Source organism: Canis lupus, chromosome 3, assembly GCF_011100685.1.
Source record: "Canis lupus familiaris isolate Mischka breed German Shepherd chromosome 3, alternate assembly UU_Cfam_GSD_1.0, whole genome shotgun sequence".
Taxonomy (NCBI): Eukaryota; Metazoa; Chordata; class Mammalia; order Carnivora; family Canidae; genus Canis; species Canis lupus.
The window spans coordinates 69,622,247-69,643,095 of NC_049224.1; the positions used below are offsets into that span (position 1 = coordinate 69,622,247).

At 40.8% G+C, this 20,849-nt stretch overlaps 1 protein-coding gene across 4 annotated transcripts in view; it reads left to right on the forward strand.

Annotated features, from left to right (window-relative positions):
* The window catches only part of CLNK (cytokine dependent hematopoietic cell linker), a 201,857-nt gene that overhangs the window by 168,282 nt on the left and 12,726 nt on the right, over positions 1-20,849 (forward strand). For all 4 annotated transcript variants that reach the window (XM_038533378.1, XM_038533381.1, XM_038533380.1 and 1 more), the window contains 6 exons: positions 1,272-1,299; positions 4,599-4,617; positions 6,488-6,569; positions 8,549-8,589; positions 15,385-15,515; positions 17,783-17,860. In XM_038533378.1, the coding sequence (XP_038389306.1) occupies positions 1,272-1,299; positions 4,599-4,617; positions 6,488-6,569; positions 8,549-8,589; positions 15,385-15,515; positions 17,783-17,860 (379 nt within the window). The remainder of the gene's footprint in view (positions 1-1,271; positions 1,300-4,598; positions 4,618-6,487; positions 6,570-8,548; positions 8,590-15,384; positions 15,516-17,782; positions 17,861-20,849) is intronic.

Here is a 20,849-nt window from a genome sequence, read left to right on the forward strand (position 1 = left end):
TGGAGTCAAACATAGCTTAACTCTTGTAACTTAAAATCACAAGTCTAAAATCAATTGCACAATTTAAATTGAAGCCACATGGCCAATTGGTCAGTAGTCCTAAAATGCCAGATCTCTTAAACATTAAAAACAGAAATTAGCCTCAATTTAACCCAAATAATTAATACTATGGGTGTTTGTTCTACTTTATTACCTCTAGTCATATCTCTTTATCGTCTAATTTGCCTCATTGAAAGGGGGAGACAGGGAGTACCAGTTGGTACCGATGTACCAATTCTGATGGGCTGATGAACTGGTTACAAAATATGGCCCTTGGTCCAACTGCCTGCTGCTTGGTGGTCTCAGAGCAGGATACATGATCCGAGCACTGTGTGCTCTGGGGCTCATCTCCATCACGCTAGATCAACAGTCTCCATCTGAGGCTGGTGTTGCTGCCTCAACCTCCCCACATTCCCTCAGGGCCAGTTTCCCACCAGCAGACCCAGGCAGATAGAATGTGCCCACAACCCCCACACTTTTCATCACTCCTTATCTGACTTTGACCACATTCCAACAGCAGTGCTCACGGAGTGCCCCACATTGTCATCCTTATCTCTAGCAATCCTCACAATAACCCCCCAAGATGAATGGCTTTGTGGCCAGTCCACAGATGAAAAAGATGAGGCTCAGAGGGGCAAACTGACTAAATTGTCAATATCCATGAAAGGCTTGCCAGTTCTTCTGAGACCTGCCCAGGACCTCACATTACCGCACTGCGTGTTGAGTTCTTGTCTCATCATTCATTCCATGGTTTGTCTCAAACCCTCTCATGGAAGCCTCCCTCCTCTGACACATGGCTTCCTGGGATCCCACCATACCCTACAATTTCATACATAGGACTCATCACACTTCCTCAAAGCAAAACACTAACGGTTTGCAATCAAGGTAATAGTAGCAGATCTGACTGTGCTAATGAATCCAACACAGAAAACTAAATATAAGGAGAAAAGATGACGTTATTTAAATTCTCTGAAAATGAAAAGCTAGTTTATTCACGTCCTTTCTGTCACCATCTTTCATATTGCCTTGTAACTTCTTCAGTAGCTTAGAAAATTATGAGAAAAAATAACCTGGCTTTTGCTTTATAGAACAGTGATGAATATCACAGTGGACCATGGGCAGTTAATTTGGCAATGAAAATGCAGTCAAGGGCTTTTAAGGGCTTTTAAGGGCTCAGAGTGATTTTATCTTGATCATTATGAACTGTAACACCGTATTTCTTTTCCTTACAGGCAAATAAGCTTAAAGGACTTAAGTGAGGTAAGTGACAATTTTGTCCTCGGAAATAAAGAAGGATTTCTGTGCATTAGAGTCTGTGATGGGCAAGACACTATTTGATTCGGAGCCTTTATCACACTTAATTTTCATAATAGCTATGCTCAAAATGTATTATTATCCCTACTTTAAAAATGAGAAAACTGAACCAAAACACGTTAAGATCCAGATCTTAGACCAAGTCTTATTCTGTTTTATTTTGAGTAAATTCAGTACTTAGAGTTCCCTGGTCCAATGAATAGCATCCCAGTTTCCATGGAAGACATAAGGCTTCCACGGAAGGCTTCCAGTCTTCAGTTATATAGAAATAAGGTGTTGCAACTGTACTATACCTTGCCATTTGTTCTTCACAAGAAAGGCAACATGGCTCAGAACGAAAATTTTGATATACAAACCCACACAGACCTGGGTTTGAATCTAGCTGTGCCACATACCACCTTTGTGAACTTTGGCAAGTCTCTCCCCTGCGTGCACACACACACACATACACACACAATCCACCCTTCTTTTGGTTTTCTCGGCCATAAAATAGAGATATACTTCTTTGCAAAATGTTTATGAAAAAGTTAAAGTAAGTCAAAGCAAATGCATCAATGACCAAGTGAGCAGTAGAAGCTCAATAAATGGCATGAAAGTCGGGGGCTATGGAGCTGCCTTAGAGCCCCTCCACATTCAGTTCCTTGACCCCCAATGAGGAAGTTCCCTAAGAAGTGGTGGGTCTGCTGTAACTGATGGAAAGTCCTGGTAATACAACCAGAGTGACCTCATCTCATTCCCACTGGCTTCCTAAGGGACCTGGTTCTTGCCTTAATATGTCAACTATGCTCCTACATTGAGGTGACAGGTTAATTTATTTTCTTTCTTTTGTTCTGTCTCTCCATCTGTCTTTTATTTAGCTTTATGAAAATACTAAAATCAAACGTCACATTTCTTACTTGTCACTCAATAAGACACTTTTACTACCTTTCATCCATCAGACAATCATGGCAAGGAGGATGGTACATAACTCCTGAATGAAAAGACCTGCCCTGGTTCTCATCAGGACCTCACCCAGTTCCCCCTCTTTTGGGAGCTGTTAGATTTTCCAAGTGCCACCAGGAAGGAGAAAGGCAGGTGTGGCACTCTGCTGCTCACAGACTCCACCACTTTCTTCCTGTGGGTCAAATTGATGTGTCTCCAATAGCAGATGGCTGCCACCCAAGATGATCTATAGTCCACAAACTAATTGGTCAGCCTGCAAAGACAATAAGCCCTCCAATCACTAAGGAGCAAGAAGGAAGTAGTGAGGTCAGCCTTAGACAACAGGGGTCAAGCAGGACAATCTGTTTTCTTTGTCTTTGGTTGGCATTCTAGAAGTAGATATCATCTAAACAACACAGCCTAGTGGAAAACACATTCTTCCTCCTTATCTTTTGCCAAGACACTTCCCCATTGTTTGTCTGGGCCAAGAGTCAAGGCCATTTCTCCACCACAAAAGCCCATATCATGGGGCAAATGCCATCCTTGGGTGTGAAGTGCTTACTCACATTATATCTTGGGAACCTGAACCCATTCCCAGCAGAAATGGTGTGCTGCCCACCCCAACTCAAATTCACAGAGCACATCATAGTTGCCAAAGAGAGACTCATTGTCTCACTTAATTCTCATAAAACCCTAAGAGAAGAAGAAGCCTCAAGGAGGTGGAAGACTTGTCAGAGTCTCCACAGCAGCAGCAGACCAAGCCAGCCTCTGAAAGTCCAGGTCTACTCCCCACTCTATGACTCTCTACCTCAGGAAACAGAGACACCTCCAAGTGAAAGTAGCTTGAAAGAAAAAAAGAAGAAAAAGGAGGGGAGGGGAAGAGGAGGGAAAGAAAGAAGGACAGAGGGATGGAGGGAGGGACATAATGAGGCATTACTCTGTAGCTTGAATATGTTTATTTTTTAATAACCAAACAAAAAGGTAAAGTAGGTAAACTAGAGAGATTTTCCCCCACTTTTTTTTTTTTTTTTTTTTAAGATTTCATTCATTCATTCATGAGAGACACAGAGAGAGAGGCAGAGAAATAATAGAGAGAGAAGCAGGCTCCATGCAGGGAGCCCGATGCAGGACTCAATCCCAGGTCTCCAGGATCACACCCTGGGCTGAAGGCAGGGGCCAAGCTGCTGAGCTACCCAGGTGTCCCTTCGCCCACTTTTCTAATTGCATTCCACTTTAAATTCAGAGCCCTCAAGCACAAAGTGGGCTGGATCGCAATTAAACAAAACACTTGCTCTCCCAGACAGATGGCTTCTTAGCCATTTTTCTAGCTCTGCTCCCCCAACTCTTTCAACAAGCCTGAGATTGTCCTGGACAAGACTGTCTCCACAATAACCTCGGATTGGGCACTTTGAACTGCCAGGTCCAAAGTCCTGGGGAAGACCCAGTGGGGAGACTTCCAAACCACTCAATAGAATGTTCATGACCCTTTTTACTTAGCCTATAGAATTGCCTCATTTGCTGTCCATGATGAAAGTATGGCCTCTTTCCAGAACCCAAGGGGACACCGAGGTCTTCAAAACAAAGGGGCTTGTCTGTCGCTAGCTTCAAACAAGAGATTCAATGCTTCTCTGAGCTATTTGTTGCTGAAGGTTTCTTGTCTGCGAAGTCCAATTGAGTCAGGAGACCTGGGCTCCAGGGTCAGTACACCCACCCATACCCCCACACACACACCTGCAAGTAAATACAGAATAAGTCCAGTTTGCAGCCTGAACTTTTCATGTAACATTGAGACATGCTTGTAGCATAATGCTATTTCATACTCTACATAAATACTTGGAATGCATTTGTAATACTCCAATAAGTCAGTATAGCACCAATATTTACTTATCCATTCTCACTTAGATGGGCATGTAGATTGTTTCCAGGGCTTGACACTATAGGTAATGATATACTGGTCATATTTGTGCATGGAACTTGGTCCAGATTTCAGGTGTTTTAGGAACTATTGGGACGAGAATAGGAGCAATCCTAAGCAATCCTAATCCTTGTTGACAGCTATGGTTCAGTTGTTTTCACAAGAGTCAAAGTAACTTATGACCTCATCAGCAGACTGCATATTTGCCTGTTGCATCACATAGAGAGTATAACATTTTGATTATTGCTTCGTCTTTTGGAGAATTATTTGTAGGTTTTTAAAAATTTATACTAACAAAAATGTTGCCCAAATTCTACTAACCATTTGCTCCAAAACACATGGTTTAATGTAAAATTCTCTATCACCAAGAGTCACTCAATATTACTATTTTTTTGTTCATTCAATGCAGGTCCTAGGAACAGAGAGAGGTAAGCTGTTTACATTTGTTTTCATAACCTGATACCATGAGGTTGAGTTCCATTTCCAGATTTATGGCACTAGTTATTTTTTAAAAGGATTGTTTCAGGGCCTGGGATACACGAACACCTGCGTGTGTGCATGATGATGTAATCCAGACAAGCCCAGGATCCCACAGTCTACTCAAGAGCCCTCTGGTTGAAATAAGGTGATTTAAATTGGGGGTGAGCTGGAGGTCCTGCTTCTGCCACAGGCAACTGAAAAGAAGGAGGCCCACTGCCAGCCCCTGCACCACTTTAGAAGACATGGATGGCCAGTGCACTGCTCAGGAGAAGCTCTTGGTCTTCCCAGCTTTGATGTCACCCATGCACACACAGACATATACCCTCATTTGAGTGCACACACTTATAGACACATGTACACATTGTTGGTGTCATTGTGCAATGCAATCCAACATTCACTTGGTAGTTGGCAAGATGCTAAGTAGCAGTAAGTTCATGCCTACCTTTGAAATACCATTCACCATTTGCTTACAATAATGAATTATGTCAAAGCCAAAGGGCCTGAGCCATGGCCCAGAGTTAATACAGACAGCATAATTCCACAAAGCACCACTGGGTTAGGATTTCAGAGGCTGCCACCAACTCACTCTGTGGTTTTGGACACATTGTGTTGCCTCTGTGGATCTCAAGTCTGCTCATCTTTATACTGAAGAAGTTAGGCTTGAGTGGGCCTCACCTGGGTTTGCTGATTCTCAAGTGTCCCTGTCGGAGAAGTGGGAGCCAGCTGGCAATTCTAAATAATTTTAAAACCTAAAGGAAACTGTGTCCTTTTCCACACTGAAGCTCAACATCCTAATAAAATGTTCAGATGTTGTCACCTTGGACTTCCATGATTATCAGTCCAAAGATGTCATGTTGCTCCGCTCATGAGGGGCAGAGGCTCAGGGTTACTGCTGAGGACATGAAATGATTTTATGGGATGGGTGACTAGTAGACCAGGCATCAACCCCAATCATATTGCAAGTAATCATAGCCCTCAATTGAAGGTGTCCAGTCTGTGACCCACCTTGGACAGAGCAAGAGCACAGAGCAACAACCAGAACTAAGACATGAAGTCGATATGCTTCCTTAACTTTACTACATACAACAGCAACTGGAAGAATGTTTTATGGCATTTCATATCATAGTATGATTATATGCCCTTGGTGATTTGAATGCCAGATTAAAATCTATTCATGATGAAAAGGAAATAGTGGTCACACCCGTAGCATATGTAATTACTAAATAACTCCAGTTCATATGGTTGGCAGAACTTTTCAAAATTTAGAGATCAAAAGGGAAAAACTGAGAAAAATGTATTCCTGCTGGTAAGCAGGTAGAAAAGGCTGGTCTACATCAGAATCCTAGGAGCTCTCCAACCCTGTCACAGAGGAGATGAGAGACTTCTGGAGAGCATGGACCAAGCACTGGGCAGCCCCCTGGCCAGAGGAGTTCTCAGGTTTCACTTTTTTATTTATGTCCCTACATAAGTTTTCATTTGAATGTGGAATTCAACTTTGGTTCCCTTCCCTGTCAACCCCCTCCAGTACCAAATACCTTCCAATGTAATATTCTGCATTTCAGGAAGCTCAATGATGAATTCCAGATTCATTATTCTCCATATTTTTGAATATTCACTATTCAAAGCAGTTTTCAGAGCCTCAGAGAGAAGCTGTGCCCGGGGCCAGAGGAGTCATGGAATATGTAGATCACAGTTTCTGCTGACCACAAACAGCCCCGCTCCTACTGATCAGAGATCACACGGATGAAATTATAGAAGTTCCATTAGGTCTCATTTTCTTTGTACAATCTGACCAAATTATATGACTCCTTTATGCAGTTCCTCATTATCAGATGAAGCCTGAATCAATTCACCTGTCACAAACTCAAAGTATTCCAGAGATCCCCCTTGTCACTGCCAGGTAAGGAGCCAGGAATGCCTTGTTGGGAGGCAGCCTGGGGGTCAGGCCATGTGTTGTCTTGGATAATGACACACCCAGGCTTCCTGAGAAATGGGAAATCTTTGGTCTTTGAAAGCCCAATGATGAGGCCCAAGGGAAATGGGTGAGTCACAGTTGTTAGGGAAAGCTAATGGCATTGTTCTTCCTGCAATTTACTAGTGATTGCTTGTTAGAGAAGTCAGGGAGATCTGAAGGCTTGGATGTTAACTAGACAGGATTTACTGAAATGGACGCAAATCGTTCTGGGGAGAAAAGTTGGTCATCTCATATTATTCTCAGTTGGTTGCTTGTAGGTTACCACACACAAACTTACAGTTTTGAACAAAACTTCATAGAGGGTTGGAGGTTGGAAATGCCATTATCTGATTTAAGACTTGCCTGATCAGGTTATTGTGACAACTGCTGTCCCAGCTGAAGATCTGAGGAAGCAAAGGCTCAGGCCTGTTGATTCACTGAGCAAGTTCACTACAAATTAGTGGTGACTTCCTTACAACAATATCCAGGGCCTCCAAAATTAGTGCTTCTAAGGTCTCCATGATCCCAGGCTGGCCGGTGGCTTTACCTCAGTTCATGCCACTTTCTCACAGTCTCAATCCCTGTTGTCACTGACTGCAGGACATTGGCACATGCTATTCCTCTCTCTATACCACTTCCCCCCATATTTCCCTCTCTCCATCCTCTCCCTGCTTGGGAAACCCTTCTTCAGCCACCAGACCCAGCTTAAAGTGACACTGAATTTAGGAAATAGTTTTGACCCACTCCCCAAAGGGAGTAAACGAGGCCCAAAGAGGCGGAGCTCCTTACCACTCAAGTCCAGCTTCAAAGCCCAGACACTTTTCAGTAGCCCATGCTGCCAATAATGGCTTGATTCTGAAAATGCATGGATGTTGACTTTCCCTGGTGCCCTGCCCACAGTTAAGATGCTATCTTTTATTTATTCAATAAATACTTACAGGAATGTACCCTGTTTCTGGTAGAACAGAGTCGTGATTAGGAGAGGCTCACCAGAATCAGACTGCCCAGCGTCATCATTAGCAAACCATGTCTTTGGGCAACATTACTCATCCTACAGTAGAAGCTAAGAGCAGAGCCAGACCTGTTTCAAGTGCCCGATAAATATCAGCTCTCACTGTCATGGCCAGGCCTCCACATCAGGGGCACGACCTCCCCTTCCCTTACTTGCATATTGTTCTTTTTATTGTCTTTTATTATATTTTTAAAAGATTTTATTTATTCATTTGAGAGAGAGAGAGAGCGCAAAAGAGAGCACAAGCCATGAGAAGAGGCAAAGGGAAAGGGCTAAGCAGACTCCCCACTGAGCAGGGAGCCTGACATGGAGCTCCATCCCAGAACCTAGGATCATGACCTGAGCCGAAGGCAGACACTTCAATAACTGAGCCACCTAGGCATCCCGTCTTTTATTTTATTTTTATGATCCTTTTTCTTTAAGGAACCCTTATATGGATTTCCTTATAATAATCCAGTTTTCTCACTTAGCTCACATTTCAAGATAGAGGAGCAAACTAACTTCTGTGCTCCTCTTGCTTGCTATGCCTCACTCTTCTCAACTAGTAAACAATTTCTATAGAATATTAGCCTCAACCCACCACCTATCATTTTCTATAATGACTTGTAATTACGAGGCAAGTCTGAATTCATGGCTTCCAAGAGCAAAGAATCATGATATGCACTCATTGAAATACAATAGGAAGAACTCGTATGGGTCAATTTGTTCCATATCTGTTGGCCTGCCTTAAGAAAAGAGAAAAAGAACCAGCCTCCTATTACCTTACAAAACAGAAATTCTTGTGACACAGCCAGTAAAATATAAAGTGCTTTGTAAGTGGGACTTAGTCCATTATGACTGACCTTGCCTTTGAGTGGAATTTCACCTACCATAAGAAACACCAACATTCTGTCAATTCTAATATTTCCTTTAGCTCACCATTCATGATGAGGAATCACAGTGTACAAAATAGAGGTAAGAGCACCTCAGGTAAGAATTATAAAACAAACAGGTAAGCCATCACACTACAACATTCCTGCGCTGTGACTTAGGTTTGTGAGCCTCAACATCATTGAAGTGATGCATGTAGGTGCAATTAGCTCATTTTCATTGAAAGATAGTATTCCATTATGTTAATATCACAATTTTTTGATCGGCCATTCAATATGATCACTTAGGTAGTTTCCAGTGTTTTCTTCTTAAGAACATTACGATGTTATGAACAACATTTTAGAAGTTTTCTCAGGTACACAACATGGTAACTTCTCTAAGAGTGAAATGTCTGGGTTGGAGGGTATGCCTCTCTTCAATTGTACTCGATGCATCTTCCAAAGTAGACATAGTAGTGTCACCAACAGCATATGAGTACTCCTCATTCCCCATCATCTCCAACAGTTGTTCCTGAAAAACTTTTTAATTTTTGCAAATCCTTTGGTTATAAGATATATTCTTTATAAGTGTGTCAAACAAAGGAAATCAAATTGACTCCTTTTACCAACTGACTGTAAAGATGAACATAGGATACCTGTCTGCAGAGATGCCTACAGCAGCATATAGTGTTATATTACTGTTGGTAGGTTTTTATTAGTATTGTTTTGTTCAAATAACTCTATCATGTTCTTTTGCATTTCTTTCTTCATTCCATATGCTATGTAGATTCTGTGTTCAGGTCTAATCCTGCAATCTCTTTCTGCTGAGCCACAAGAGGGCTTAGGGCTGAAAGAAGCAGACTCCATGGGATATAGTGGAATAGACTGAGGGCTCTACTGACCAAGTCCCAATGCAGCCTTTCTCCCTGCAATAGGGTCATCCTGAGCAGGTTAATTCTTGGATCCTCTCCCTCTTCCATCCATAAAATACAAACAATAATATGAATTCACAGAGTTAAACACACACACACACACACACACACGCATGCACACAGCATCATGTGACACATAGTAGGCAACTGACACATTTTAATAAATACCCTACCTTCTCTAGGGATTCCCTATCCAACTGACCCATTAGAATTGAGTTTCCTACCTCACCTCCACCTTGTCCTTATTCCTCTTCTGCCCTATACTATCTGGACCTTAAATTGGAAAACCAATCTGGCAAGCTTATTTTCTCTGATGTGCCTTATTGCTAATAAGAGTTTCCCAAGAGAGGACTTCCTTTTTTAAAGGAAGGCAGTCAGAAGGAGCTGTGATTAATAGTATGGGCTCAATCCCTAAGAATCAAATGGCAGAAACAGTAGTCCTGGAGGCCAGATCTAGGTGATGAAGATAGAAAGACTTGGAGCATCCAGGGGTATGGTCCAGGGGCTGAGCAGGAGTTGTGAGAATATGCGGCAGGGATGGAGAGGTAGAATGATCTTAGAGAGAATCCCAAAGTCTTAACTTGAAAGACAAAACTATGCACAAGTGAAAAATGAAGAACAATTAAAGATCGGAACAGCAGTGTTCGTGAAGTGGATGGCCTCCACAGACATGAGTCCAGTCAAGCATCCTGGGGCTGGGAGTATATCACCAGGACTGAGGTTTGGCAAACTGTTCTCCACTCATGTCTAAGAAACAGTTTCTTAAGGAAGCAGCCCAGAATGGACAGGGGTAAGGTTTCCAGAGCCTTCAAACACCACTGATTCCTCTTTCAGTTATCAAACATCCATGAAGCACCTGGCTTGTATACAGAATTGGGCTGGGCCCTAAGAATACAGAACAGAGACAGGTCTTCCCTTCAGCTAACCAATGTTTTCATAGCTGTGATGTTCCTCCATCAGCTTACTGAGCAGGTATTCATTCTACTAGGTGAAAATTCATTTCTGGATCACCAGGGCTTGGCAGAAACTAGGGGCACAGAAAACCACACAATCCCAACACTCGGTTTTCAATCTAGTGGGCTCTCTAAAGCTTACTGGTTTTAATTTGAGTGCCTGAACTGAGGGAGGCAGTACTCTCTGGGCAGACTAGTGAAATCTACACTTCTGTCAATGTGGATATCATCATCCTTATTCCACAAATGAGAAAGGAATTTGGGAAATGCTTATTCTTGAGTTCAGCTACTACTTGATAAGCAGACTTGGCTCAATTCCCTGATTAATGAGTTCAAGCTAGGCTATTAGGAGTCTGATAATTCTGTACCCAACAATTCCAAAGTAGGGGGTTCCACAGCACCAGCCAATTCTCAACACCAGCTGGGTGACCTACAGTTCAATTCTATTCTGACACTACATGGAGTCCATTAGATCCCGCAAGTTAAGGTTTCAATCCCACAAGATTATACCCCACCAGCCCACATCAGATGCCAATCATATGCTCAGGTTGTCATCTAGGCTTCTACTAACCAGCTATAGATACAAGGTTTCAAAGTATCCTTCCCTAGATTCAATTAATTTGCCAGAAGGGCTCACAGAGTACACAGAAACATTCTTCTTGCTGGATTACCATTTTATTATAAAAGAACATGACTCAGCCACAGCCAGATGGAAGGGATTCATAGGGCAAGGTCCTGAACATAGGGGCTTCTGTCCTCATGGCATTTGTGTCCCTGTATGATGGCACGGGGATGTGTTCTGATTCACAAATCCAGAAGCTTTCTGAACCTCATCCTTTGGGGTTTTGTAGAGGCCTCATTATATAGGCATGATTTATGAAATCACTGGCTGTTGGTGACTGATTCAACCTCCAGCCCCTCTCCCGCTCTCCTACTAAAAATTTCAACCCTCCAGTCGCTTGGCTGGTTTACCTGTCAACCATCCCCCATCCTTAGGCACTTTCCAAAAGTCACCTCATTATCATAAACCCAGGTGTGGTTGCATGGGGGTTATTATAAATATTAAAGTACCTGTATCATTCTTATCACTTATGAAATTCCAAAGGTTTTAGGAGCTGCTGTTAGAAACTGACTACAACCAAATATATGCTTCATCACAGCATCACAGAACCTAAGCAAGTAGTTACCAGAACAACAAAAAAATATTTTGATATATTGGAAGAGGGTCCAGAAAGCTTTGGCTCTACTCCAAAATTATAACAACATTACTCTTTAAGCTTGGGATTGTGGATGATCTATGTTCTTTTTTGTTTTAAATTTTTATTTTCCGATGTTTTCTTTAAATATTCTTTAAAAGATATTGCCCTTTCTTAAAATTACTTTTCAAATTGCATGTAAGAGTAAATTAAAATTTGCCAATAAATATGTATGGATACCTGCTTAAAATAAAATGCTTCTATACAGCTTAAAAAAGGAAAGCCTAGAACTGTGTTTCTCTTATAATATTAACAACACAAGCAGTAGTGTTTTTTGAGTAATCAGTAGAGGTCAAACACTACATTAACAGATTTATATACAGAAGAATTTGGAAATATTAGTAATTATGGATATCAATATGATTCTACAATGCATGCCTTTTTATTAGGCTATCCTGCCTCAAATTTTATTGACCACCTACACAGTGTCCCCCCCATAATGTTCTATTTACCCTATGTCAATCTCTTCATTAATATGACCCTGTGTTCTCCAAGTAGGAGAGTGCTATTTCATACAGTTATAAAAGTAAATGCAGTTTTATGTAAAATATATATGTGTAAATACATTTATATATGTGTGTACGTGTATACATATACATGTACATATATGATATGCAATATATATTTAATATATTATATAAACTTTCCAAAGATTAGTTGCCATTATTCTAGAACAAAATCAGTTAAATATTTGCAGTAAAATCAGTTAAACATACGCTCAGAATTTCATTCACTCATTAAATTAAGATCCGAAGGACGTTCAGGGGAAATCGGCACAGCAAAGTTGTTCTGTTTGTTGTTTTGCTCTATTTAACTCATTCTCTGCATAGACTCCAAATACATATAGCTGTTTCCAAATGCTCTTTTCAAGTAGGACTTTTTAAATATTCAAGCAAGGCACTCAGAGTGGAAATATAATAAATCAGTTGCCACAAGACAATGAAAAATTCATAATCACTGAACACTATTATGTAAACTACACAAACCAAGTGATAGACATTGTTGATAATGGTTATTTTCTTTTCTCAAATACACACTTACTGTTTCGATCCATGTTGAAAAGATAGCTACAGCCATATCAGTAATGTCTCTGTGTACTGCTTTACTAAAATTTAAAATAAAGTTTTTAAAGTGTTTTTAGAAATACTTCAATAGCTCTTTTAGCTTTCTCTTCATTCGGATTTGCCTGGTATACAGCCTCCATCCTCCAACTAGTGATCTCTCTGCCATTATATTTAGGTATGCTATTGCACATAACTAGAATTTTTAAACCAGTCTGTACCTAATTTTTAAATGCTTAGTTGACACTTTTGACATTTATTGTAATTACTAATATTTTAGATCAGTTTTATATTATTTTGTGACTCCTTTCTGCCCTACTTTTTTGACTATTTCTTTTCCTGCCAGATAGTGGGTTTATCTCTTAATTCCCCTTTCTTTCTCCCCCTGGAAGTTATACATTCCAATTCTATTCACCCATTGGTGACCTTTAACATTTTAAATAAAGGCATGCTTGAAGTTTGAAATCTGAAGTTCATATCGTCTTCTCAAGCATTACAAGAAACTCAGAATTCTCTAATTCTGATGGTATGGATTCTGCACTATTTGAAAATTAAATTCCTTTACTTATAAAATTTGAAAATCAGAGATGTCTTTAGCATAATTCCTATTTTTAAGGTCTTAAATTGGCGGGTGAAATTAACTTACTATGATGAATGTGATTCAAACTTTAAGTGATCAAATATTTTCCAACAAACATTTTGGTACGTAATTCCTATAACACATTCTTAAGCTCCACATTAAAAGCCACAATCCTTGGAACCATTAAAACATAATGTAAAATATTTTTCAGAAGTATTCTGTTATTCTTAGTAAACTTAGAGAAAAATTCAGCTTTTTGATGACAAGCAGAATAAAAAACATATAATAAACTAAATGCTATAGTAACTGGCATGTAAATATTTGCTATTAGTATTTTGTTTCAAAGTATACTGTCAAAAGTATCCACTCTTTCAAAGTTCTTGTTCAGCTACTAACTAGGACTGTAACATCAGTTATATTTTTTTAGGCTGAATTAAGACTATATATATAGCTTATAATTCTGCCTTCATACTAATCACCTTTCTTCCACATTATGTTATTACTGTCTAGTATTCTACTTTCATATTGTTTTCATACTCTCAAGGCTTTATGATTTTTTATAGAGTTAATCCTTGCCTTAAATTACAAATGTAGGGATCCCTGGGTGGCGCAGCGGTTTGGCGCCTGCCTTTGGCCCAGGGTGCGATCCTGAAGACCCGGGATCCAATCCCACGTTGGGCTCCCGGTGCATGGAGCCTGCTTCTCCCTCTGCCTGTGTCCCTGCCTCTCTCTCTCTCTCTCTCTCTCTCTCTCTCTCTGTGTGTGACTATCATAAATAAATAAAAATTTAAAAAATAAAAAATAAAAAAATAAATTACAAATGTATTTACAAATATCTTTGCTTCATATTTTTCCTAACACTTCACTCCTTCCTTGTGGTTTTGATTTCATACTTTATTAGCATTTATGAGAATGACAATGCAGTGGAAATATGCTATTTTCATTGATGTATAAAGAGAAAATACCATGTCAAAACTTGACAAGTGGTAGTATCTTAAAATTTAGGTTCCATGTGAAAGCTAAACTTTTTCCTTTTTTTTAATATTTTATTTATTTATTCATGAGTGACAGAGAGAGAGAGATGGGGGGTGGGCAGAGACACAGGTGGAGAGAGAAGCTGGCTCCATGCAGGGAGCCTGATGTGGGACTCGATCCTGGGTCTCCAAGATCACGCCCTGGGCTGAAGGCGGCGCTAAACCGCTGAGCCACCGGGCTGCCCTGAAAGCTAAACTTTTTCAATGCACTTTTTGTATTATGTTACTTTAAAGCCCTTTGGTCTATCTTGCTCTTTAAAGAATCTTTTAACCTGGCATGATTTTGTAATATCACACATTGGTCACTTGGAAAATGATTCACAGATCTGAGACCTTTCCGATGTTAAGACATTTTATAATATTTTTAAAAATTACATTTGCAAGTAACACCACCAGCCTCATCAGAAAAGTGTGCTGTTATGTAATAGCGGTAGATACAAGTTTTTCCAAATTCCAGTTTGAACTAGAAAAATCTAATTTTATAATTGGCAACAAATACTGCCAGTTGTTTTCCATAAAGTGACAGGCTCACTTTGTTCATTTTTAATAAAATATCTGCCAACTGCCCAAGTCTGAATAACCATAATTTATCTGTTAGTCATTCTTTTAGGTTAAGAAAGTGATATTTCATAAAAACAAAAAGTTATTCTTTCAACTTAAAAAGTAATGTTTTCTGAGAACAAGCTCAGCTTATTTAAGAAACTGGACAAAATTTATTACGATCAGAATAGAGTAGACAAAGTGGGATGGACGGATAGACAGAATTATTCTGGGCCCTCTTGTGAGAAGTAAAACATTCGGATTTTCTTTCAAGTGTAAATCATGGAGGCATTTTTACCATGTAGAATAGCAAAGTCAGAATTATATTTTGTTACGATTACTTCAGATGCCTTAGAGAGAAAGGGGCAAAAGCCAAAGCAAGAGAACAATCCAGAGGAGATTGCTGTCCCAAGTGAGATGACAGTCATGTAGACCAAAAAGGTTGCCCCAGACAGAGGAAGGAGTGATGAGCTCCAGTTCGTGGGAGAAAGGCAATCTGAGACACAAACAAAATCATATTTATATGTGAATTTCCTTTTTTCCAGACCATAAAGAAAGCATGCAGTTCCATCCTCAGAGATGTCAATCTCCAGCCCGTTACAGCCCTCAGGAAAATTTGCTTCACTATAAAAACACAAGCTGGAGAAAGCCTTCCCCCACAAGTTCTGATGAAAAGGTAAAACAAATATTTCTCAGCCGTGTCTTTCTAGATGAACTTAGCATCAAAAGAGAGCTTTATTGAACAATTCCTAGGAGAATCTTATGATTGGCTTTATTTTTTCCCCTTTTGGTTATATATTACTGGTTTTCAATATTTTTTACAGTGATTCCACTTATATGAGGGTAAAATAGGCAAATTTATAGAGACAGAATAGAACAGTGGGTGCCAGAGTCTGGGAAGGGGGAATGGGCTTTATGATTCAATGGATTTAAAGCCTGTTTAATGGATCTAGAATTTCAGTTTGGGCTGATGTCAAAGTTTTGGAGATGGACAGTGGTGATGCAAAAGCAACCATTTAGAATATACTCAATATCAGTGGAATATACACTTAAAAGTGGCTTAAATGGTAAATCTTATACTGTGACATTTTACCACATTTTTAAGTCATTTTAGGTCCAACAAAACAAGGCCATTAAATTGCAGCAAGATCCCACCAGTCACTAATGGTTCTCAGCACAAGGATTGTTCTGTTGCAGGAGAGATTAGAAATGCCGGAGAGATATTAAGGACATACTAGAACAAAAAGGAAACCTTCCTCTTGAATTATTCTAAGGGCTAGACAGAGAACTGAAAGGGGGCTACTTCTCCCCCAGCTAATGCGGAGTTATTTAATGCTGTGTCTGAGTACCACCTAAACTCACCTGCTGGCACTCATAACCACACCTGGAAAAACCCAAGACTATAAAATCTCTTAAGTGTGTTCTAGTTTGAAGAAGTAAATAAAGTTAGAAGAGATGAGAGGCACCACAACTAAGCCCTGCCAAGCCCCTGGACTATCTGAGACCCTCCAGAAGCAGCAGACCACTCTGAGCTCCAAGAGCTCCCACTTCAGAAGGAGATGGGGCTCTGAGGCTCCTTTGTTTCTGGAGCCTGTTCCAAGGCTCTGCAGGAGTGAGCAGGGCTAGTCCTGCCCTTGGACCTTCTCAGGGGGTAAGGACTAGGTATGTATTCCAAAGGGGGTGTTAAATAAGAGATGACTCTGACCCCCCACTCGATGGAAGAGAATGGCAGAGCCAGGCAGGAGGAAAGGATGAGGCACGGGAGGGTGTCCGGACAACAGGGCTGGCTCATGCCAAGCCCCGAAGCTATGCATGTCCAGAGAACAGCAAGCCCATCTGGCTGGCCAGACCCATGTCCTTTGACCACCAAAGGGTGGCAGCCAGTGAGTTTGCAGTTAGGCTGGAGCTAGTGTACCCATTGTACAGAAGGATCAGGTATGTGCTGGGAGGATGGAGAACAAAAAACTGCTCTCTTGCCAACCATGTGACAGATGCTGAGTCCCTGCACTGTCCTGACATGCCTACCTCACAGGACTATTGCAGGGATGGTCTGGGATAATGAATGAAGAATGGCCTTGAAGATGTTGGACTTAGACAGGGCATAGTTTAATGTTATCATCCTTAGGATCCAGTAAAGGAATTGCAAATCCATGGTACATCTCCCTGATGGCTCTTTCTTCTGTTGTGGTCGATTATTTTTTAAGATTTTATTTATTTGAGAGAGAGAGAGAGCACACAAGTTAAGGGGAGGAGGGAGATGGGGAAGGGGGAGAAGCAGATTCCCTGCTGAGTAGGGAGCCTGGTGTGGGATTCAATCCCACAACCCTGGGATCATGACCTGAGCCCAAGGCAGATGCCTAACCGACTGAGCCACCCAGGCACCCTTGTTATAATGGATTTTATAATAAAAATAAATCAATTGGTATAATAAGGGATCATGGTACAGGGAGGAAGCCAGACAGACCAGGGTTCGAATCCCAGTTCCACGGCATGTGGTGTCACAGATGTGCTATAAAGATGCTCTCGATCTGCACCTTTCCCTCCCCTGCTGGTTTTACAAGGACTCAGGCCTCACTGGCTTCACAAACGATATGCATCCCTCCTTAGCTTCAGCAGGTGCAGATTCAGAAAGCATGGACAGTAGAGAGTTTATTACCCATTTTGAGTGTGGAGCCAAAGGACCTTTCTCAATAGACGGGGAGTGAAATGTCTGGTTTCTTTCAATGACAGATGGACTCTGTCCTGCCAGTTTCATAGTTCCTTAGCTGCAATTACTTTTTCTGTGTCCATTCCCAGGCCCAGGAATGGGACGTCTGTACTCCATGTTTACTATAAATCAAACTGTGGTTTGACCCTAGTGGGACAAAAGTATACTTTTGTTAAGTAATGAACGTTAGTACTTCTTTTTGACCCTAAAATATTCATCATTGACCCGCACTGCAGGATGTCCAGAACAACGACTGGTACATTGGAGAACACAGTCGCCAGGCAGTAGAAGAGGCATTAAGGAAGGAGAACAAGGTAATGCCTTCTAGAGGGCCCATCTCACCGTGCCTGCAGCCATCTTCAGGTTTTCTGCCATAGGTCCCAGAGCATCTTGAGCAGTGTGCTTTTATGCACCAGCCTATATCTCTCAGTGCTGGGTGGGGGGGGGGTTGTCATTAAAAGGGGCACTTGGCTGAGAACTTATTATTAGTCATGTGTTCTTATTCCAAAATATCTTTAAGCTTAGGTTTCTTTGATAAATGAAAACAGTAAAATCAACCCTAAGGAACTATTTTGGAGATCAGATGTGGAAGCTACGGTATGAATGGAGGTCACAATGACCTTCTGCTTGCTCCCAAGTACATCTCATTACTCAAGGCCTGCCCAAAGTACAGGGGCATCTTTATGTCTCCTGTCTTCAGGAAAGGTGCAGGGATCATGAATGCGCTCACAGTCAGGAAATGATAGGTTATCCCAGTAACTACCCAAGATCTCAGTTGCTTAGCATAGCAAAACTTTCTTGCTTATGCTCCATGTGCTAGAAAGGTTTGGGAGCATAGACCTAGGCTGGTGAGGGCTGTGTCTCCACACGTGCTCACGCAAATCACACGCCAGCTCTTAGCACATCCCCTCAAAAGTAACACTCATCTGTGCTAACATTTCATTGGCCAAAGCAATTTACACGGCCAGGCCTCATCTCCAAGGCGATGGGGAAGGACAAACCTACCATTTGACCAAAAGGAGAAAAGAACTGAAACACTTGTGATCAGAGCAAATGATTACTAGAACCATTATCACAAATAGCAAAGTTATTAAGTAACTATTCTACTGTGGGCAGGAAGCTCTACTAGGTTGTGAGAAATATCTCAGAAGTGATAGAAAGGTTCTCAAGACAGTTGAGCATCAAAGCCTCTCAACTAACCAGGGCAATGTTTATTGTTGAATGAGGAAATACAAAAATGGATGAGTTAGTTAATTAGTAAATGAGTGAATAAATGATAGGTCTCCAATAAATTTTAATAAAATGTAGCTGTCAGAATTGTTATTATGAAATTTAATCAATAGAATAATGGTAGGGTAAATAGAATAATGCCCCCTAACAAGAAGCCTCACATTCTAATCACTAGAACCTGTGAATACACCATCTTACTTAGAAAAAGGACTTTGCAGACGTGATTAGATTAAGAATCTTGAGATGCCACAGTGTCCTCTCCTTCTGCGCCCCCCACTGGTTCTCTCTGTCTCTCAAATAAAAAAATTCTTAAAAAAAAAAAAAAAAAAGAATCTTGAGATTGGGACAGTATTATAATATCTAAGTGAATTCAGTGCAATCACAAGAATCCTTATAAGAGCAAGGCAGAAATGTCAGTTGGACATGGGGGCTCTAAGTCAAAGACCGCTGACAGCCTCTGGAAGCCAAAGAAGGCAAGGAAATGCATTCTTCCCGAGAGCCTCCAGAAGGAACCCAGCCCTGTGACCCCTCGACTTTAGCTGGGTCAAACCCATATCAGAATTCAACCTCCAGAACTATTGAATACATTTGTATTTTAGTCCACAAAGTTCATGGTAGTTTCTTCTAGCAATAGAAAATTAATAGAGTTAACAGAGCATCTTGAACATATTAGGCATCAATGGAATGATCTCATTTTCTAGATGAGGAATCTGAGGCTCAATCGAGGTCTCGGTCATAAAGTGGAAAAAGTGGCAGGACCGGTCGTTATTCGAGATCAGTGTTCTTGTCACAAAACCACAACTGCCTCCAGTAGCCATTAGCGTTCTCTGCATTCCAGTGGGGAGTCCTAAGTGGCTAGGTGATGCCTTGCCTACAGGACCCTCCCTTTCCCCTCCCCAGGGAATCCCACCTTTGCTGACCTCTGCAGGGTAAATGGGAGAGCAGGGTGCCATCGCCAACCCTACCTCCTGCTCCTGGCTAATCAGTACCCAATGAACCACCGCACTCTCTGAGCCTGTTTTCCAACAGAAAAATTAGTCATAGAAGACCTGCTTCCAGGAACTGCTGTGTCGGTGGTGCTAGAAGAGCAATGTATACATCACATAACGTCCTTCCAACAACATTTGGGCACCCGATCAAGGCTCATTTCGCCCCCCTTCTGTGTGCCTGTTTCTCTACCTCCCACAAAAGCACTAAGAAAACAGCATCTCAGTTGCATGACTTCATATTTTCCTATTCTGTTTGTCTCCATTTTGTCAAAACATGTTTCCAATTAATGAGAGATAATTTAAATAGTAGGATTGCCCAGATTCGTGGTGACAAACTCATTGCAGAGGTTAAGATGATAAAACCAAAAATTGGTTCCGTGTCTTGGCGTCCTCTCCCTTTCAAATCTCAGGCAATGTTCTGTGCTTGAATCTTAAGACTTCAATTACGGCTGAATGTTTTAAGTAGAACACATTCCAGAAAATTCCTCAATCCTGCTTTATGTACTTAGAGGCTGATACATTTAAAAGGTAAGTACTTGGGCTTGACTTTTAGGTAATCTACTAGTTAGCCATGATGTGTTAGTGGATTCATTTAAGCAATTTGACCCTTACCTGTAAAATGAGGATAAAATAACTTCTCAATTTTTTTGTAAATATCACATGAAGTAATGTATGTAAAATGCTTAGCATCATTTTTTTTAATATTTTATTTATTTGAGAGAGAAAGCAAGCACAAAGGCAGGAAGGACAGGCAGAGGGAGAAGCAGACTCCTCGTTCAGCAGGGAGCCTGATGCAGGGCTCCATCCAAGGCCCTGATATCATGAGCTGAGCTGAAGGCAGATGCTTAACTGGCTGAGCCAACCAGGCACCCCTAAAATGCTTAGCATGTGGAGAGCAAGTCTCAATAAACCTTAGTTACCAGAATTATCACTTCATTACAGTTTCTTAGTATTATTTATAAACTTATAATATTATTATACAGTATTAAAACCATTATCTGTACCTATAACTATACATATTAGTTATACATAATAGTTATATAGTGATATATAGATATAAAATATAGTCTATATGGAGACAATT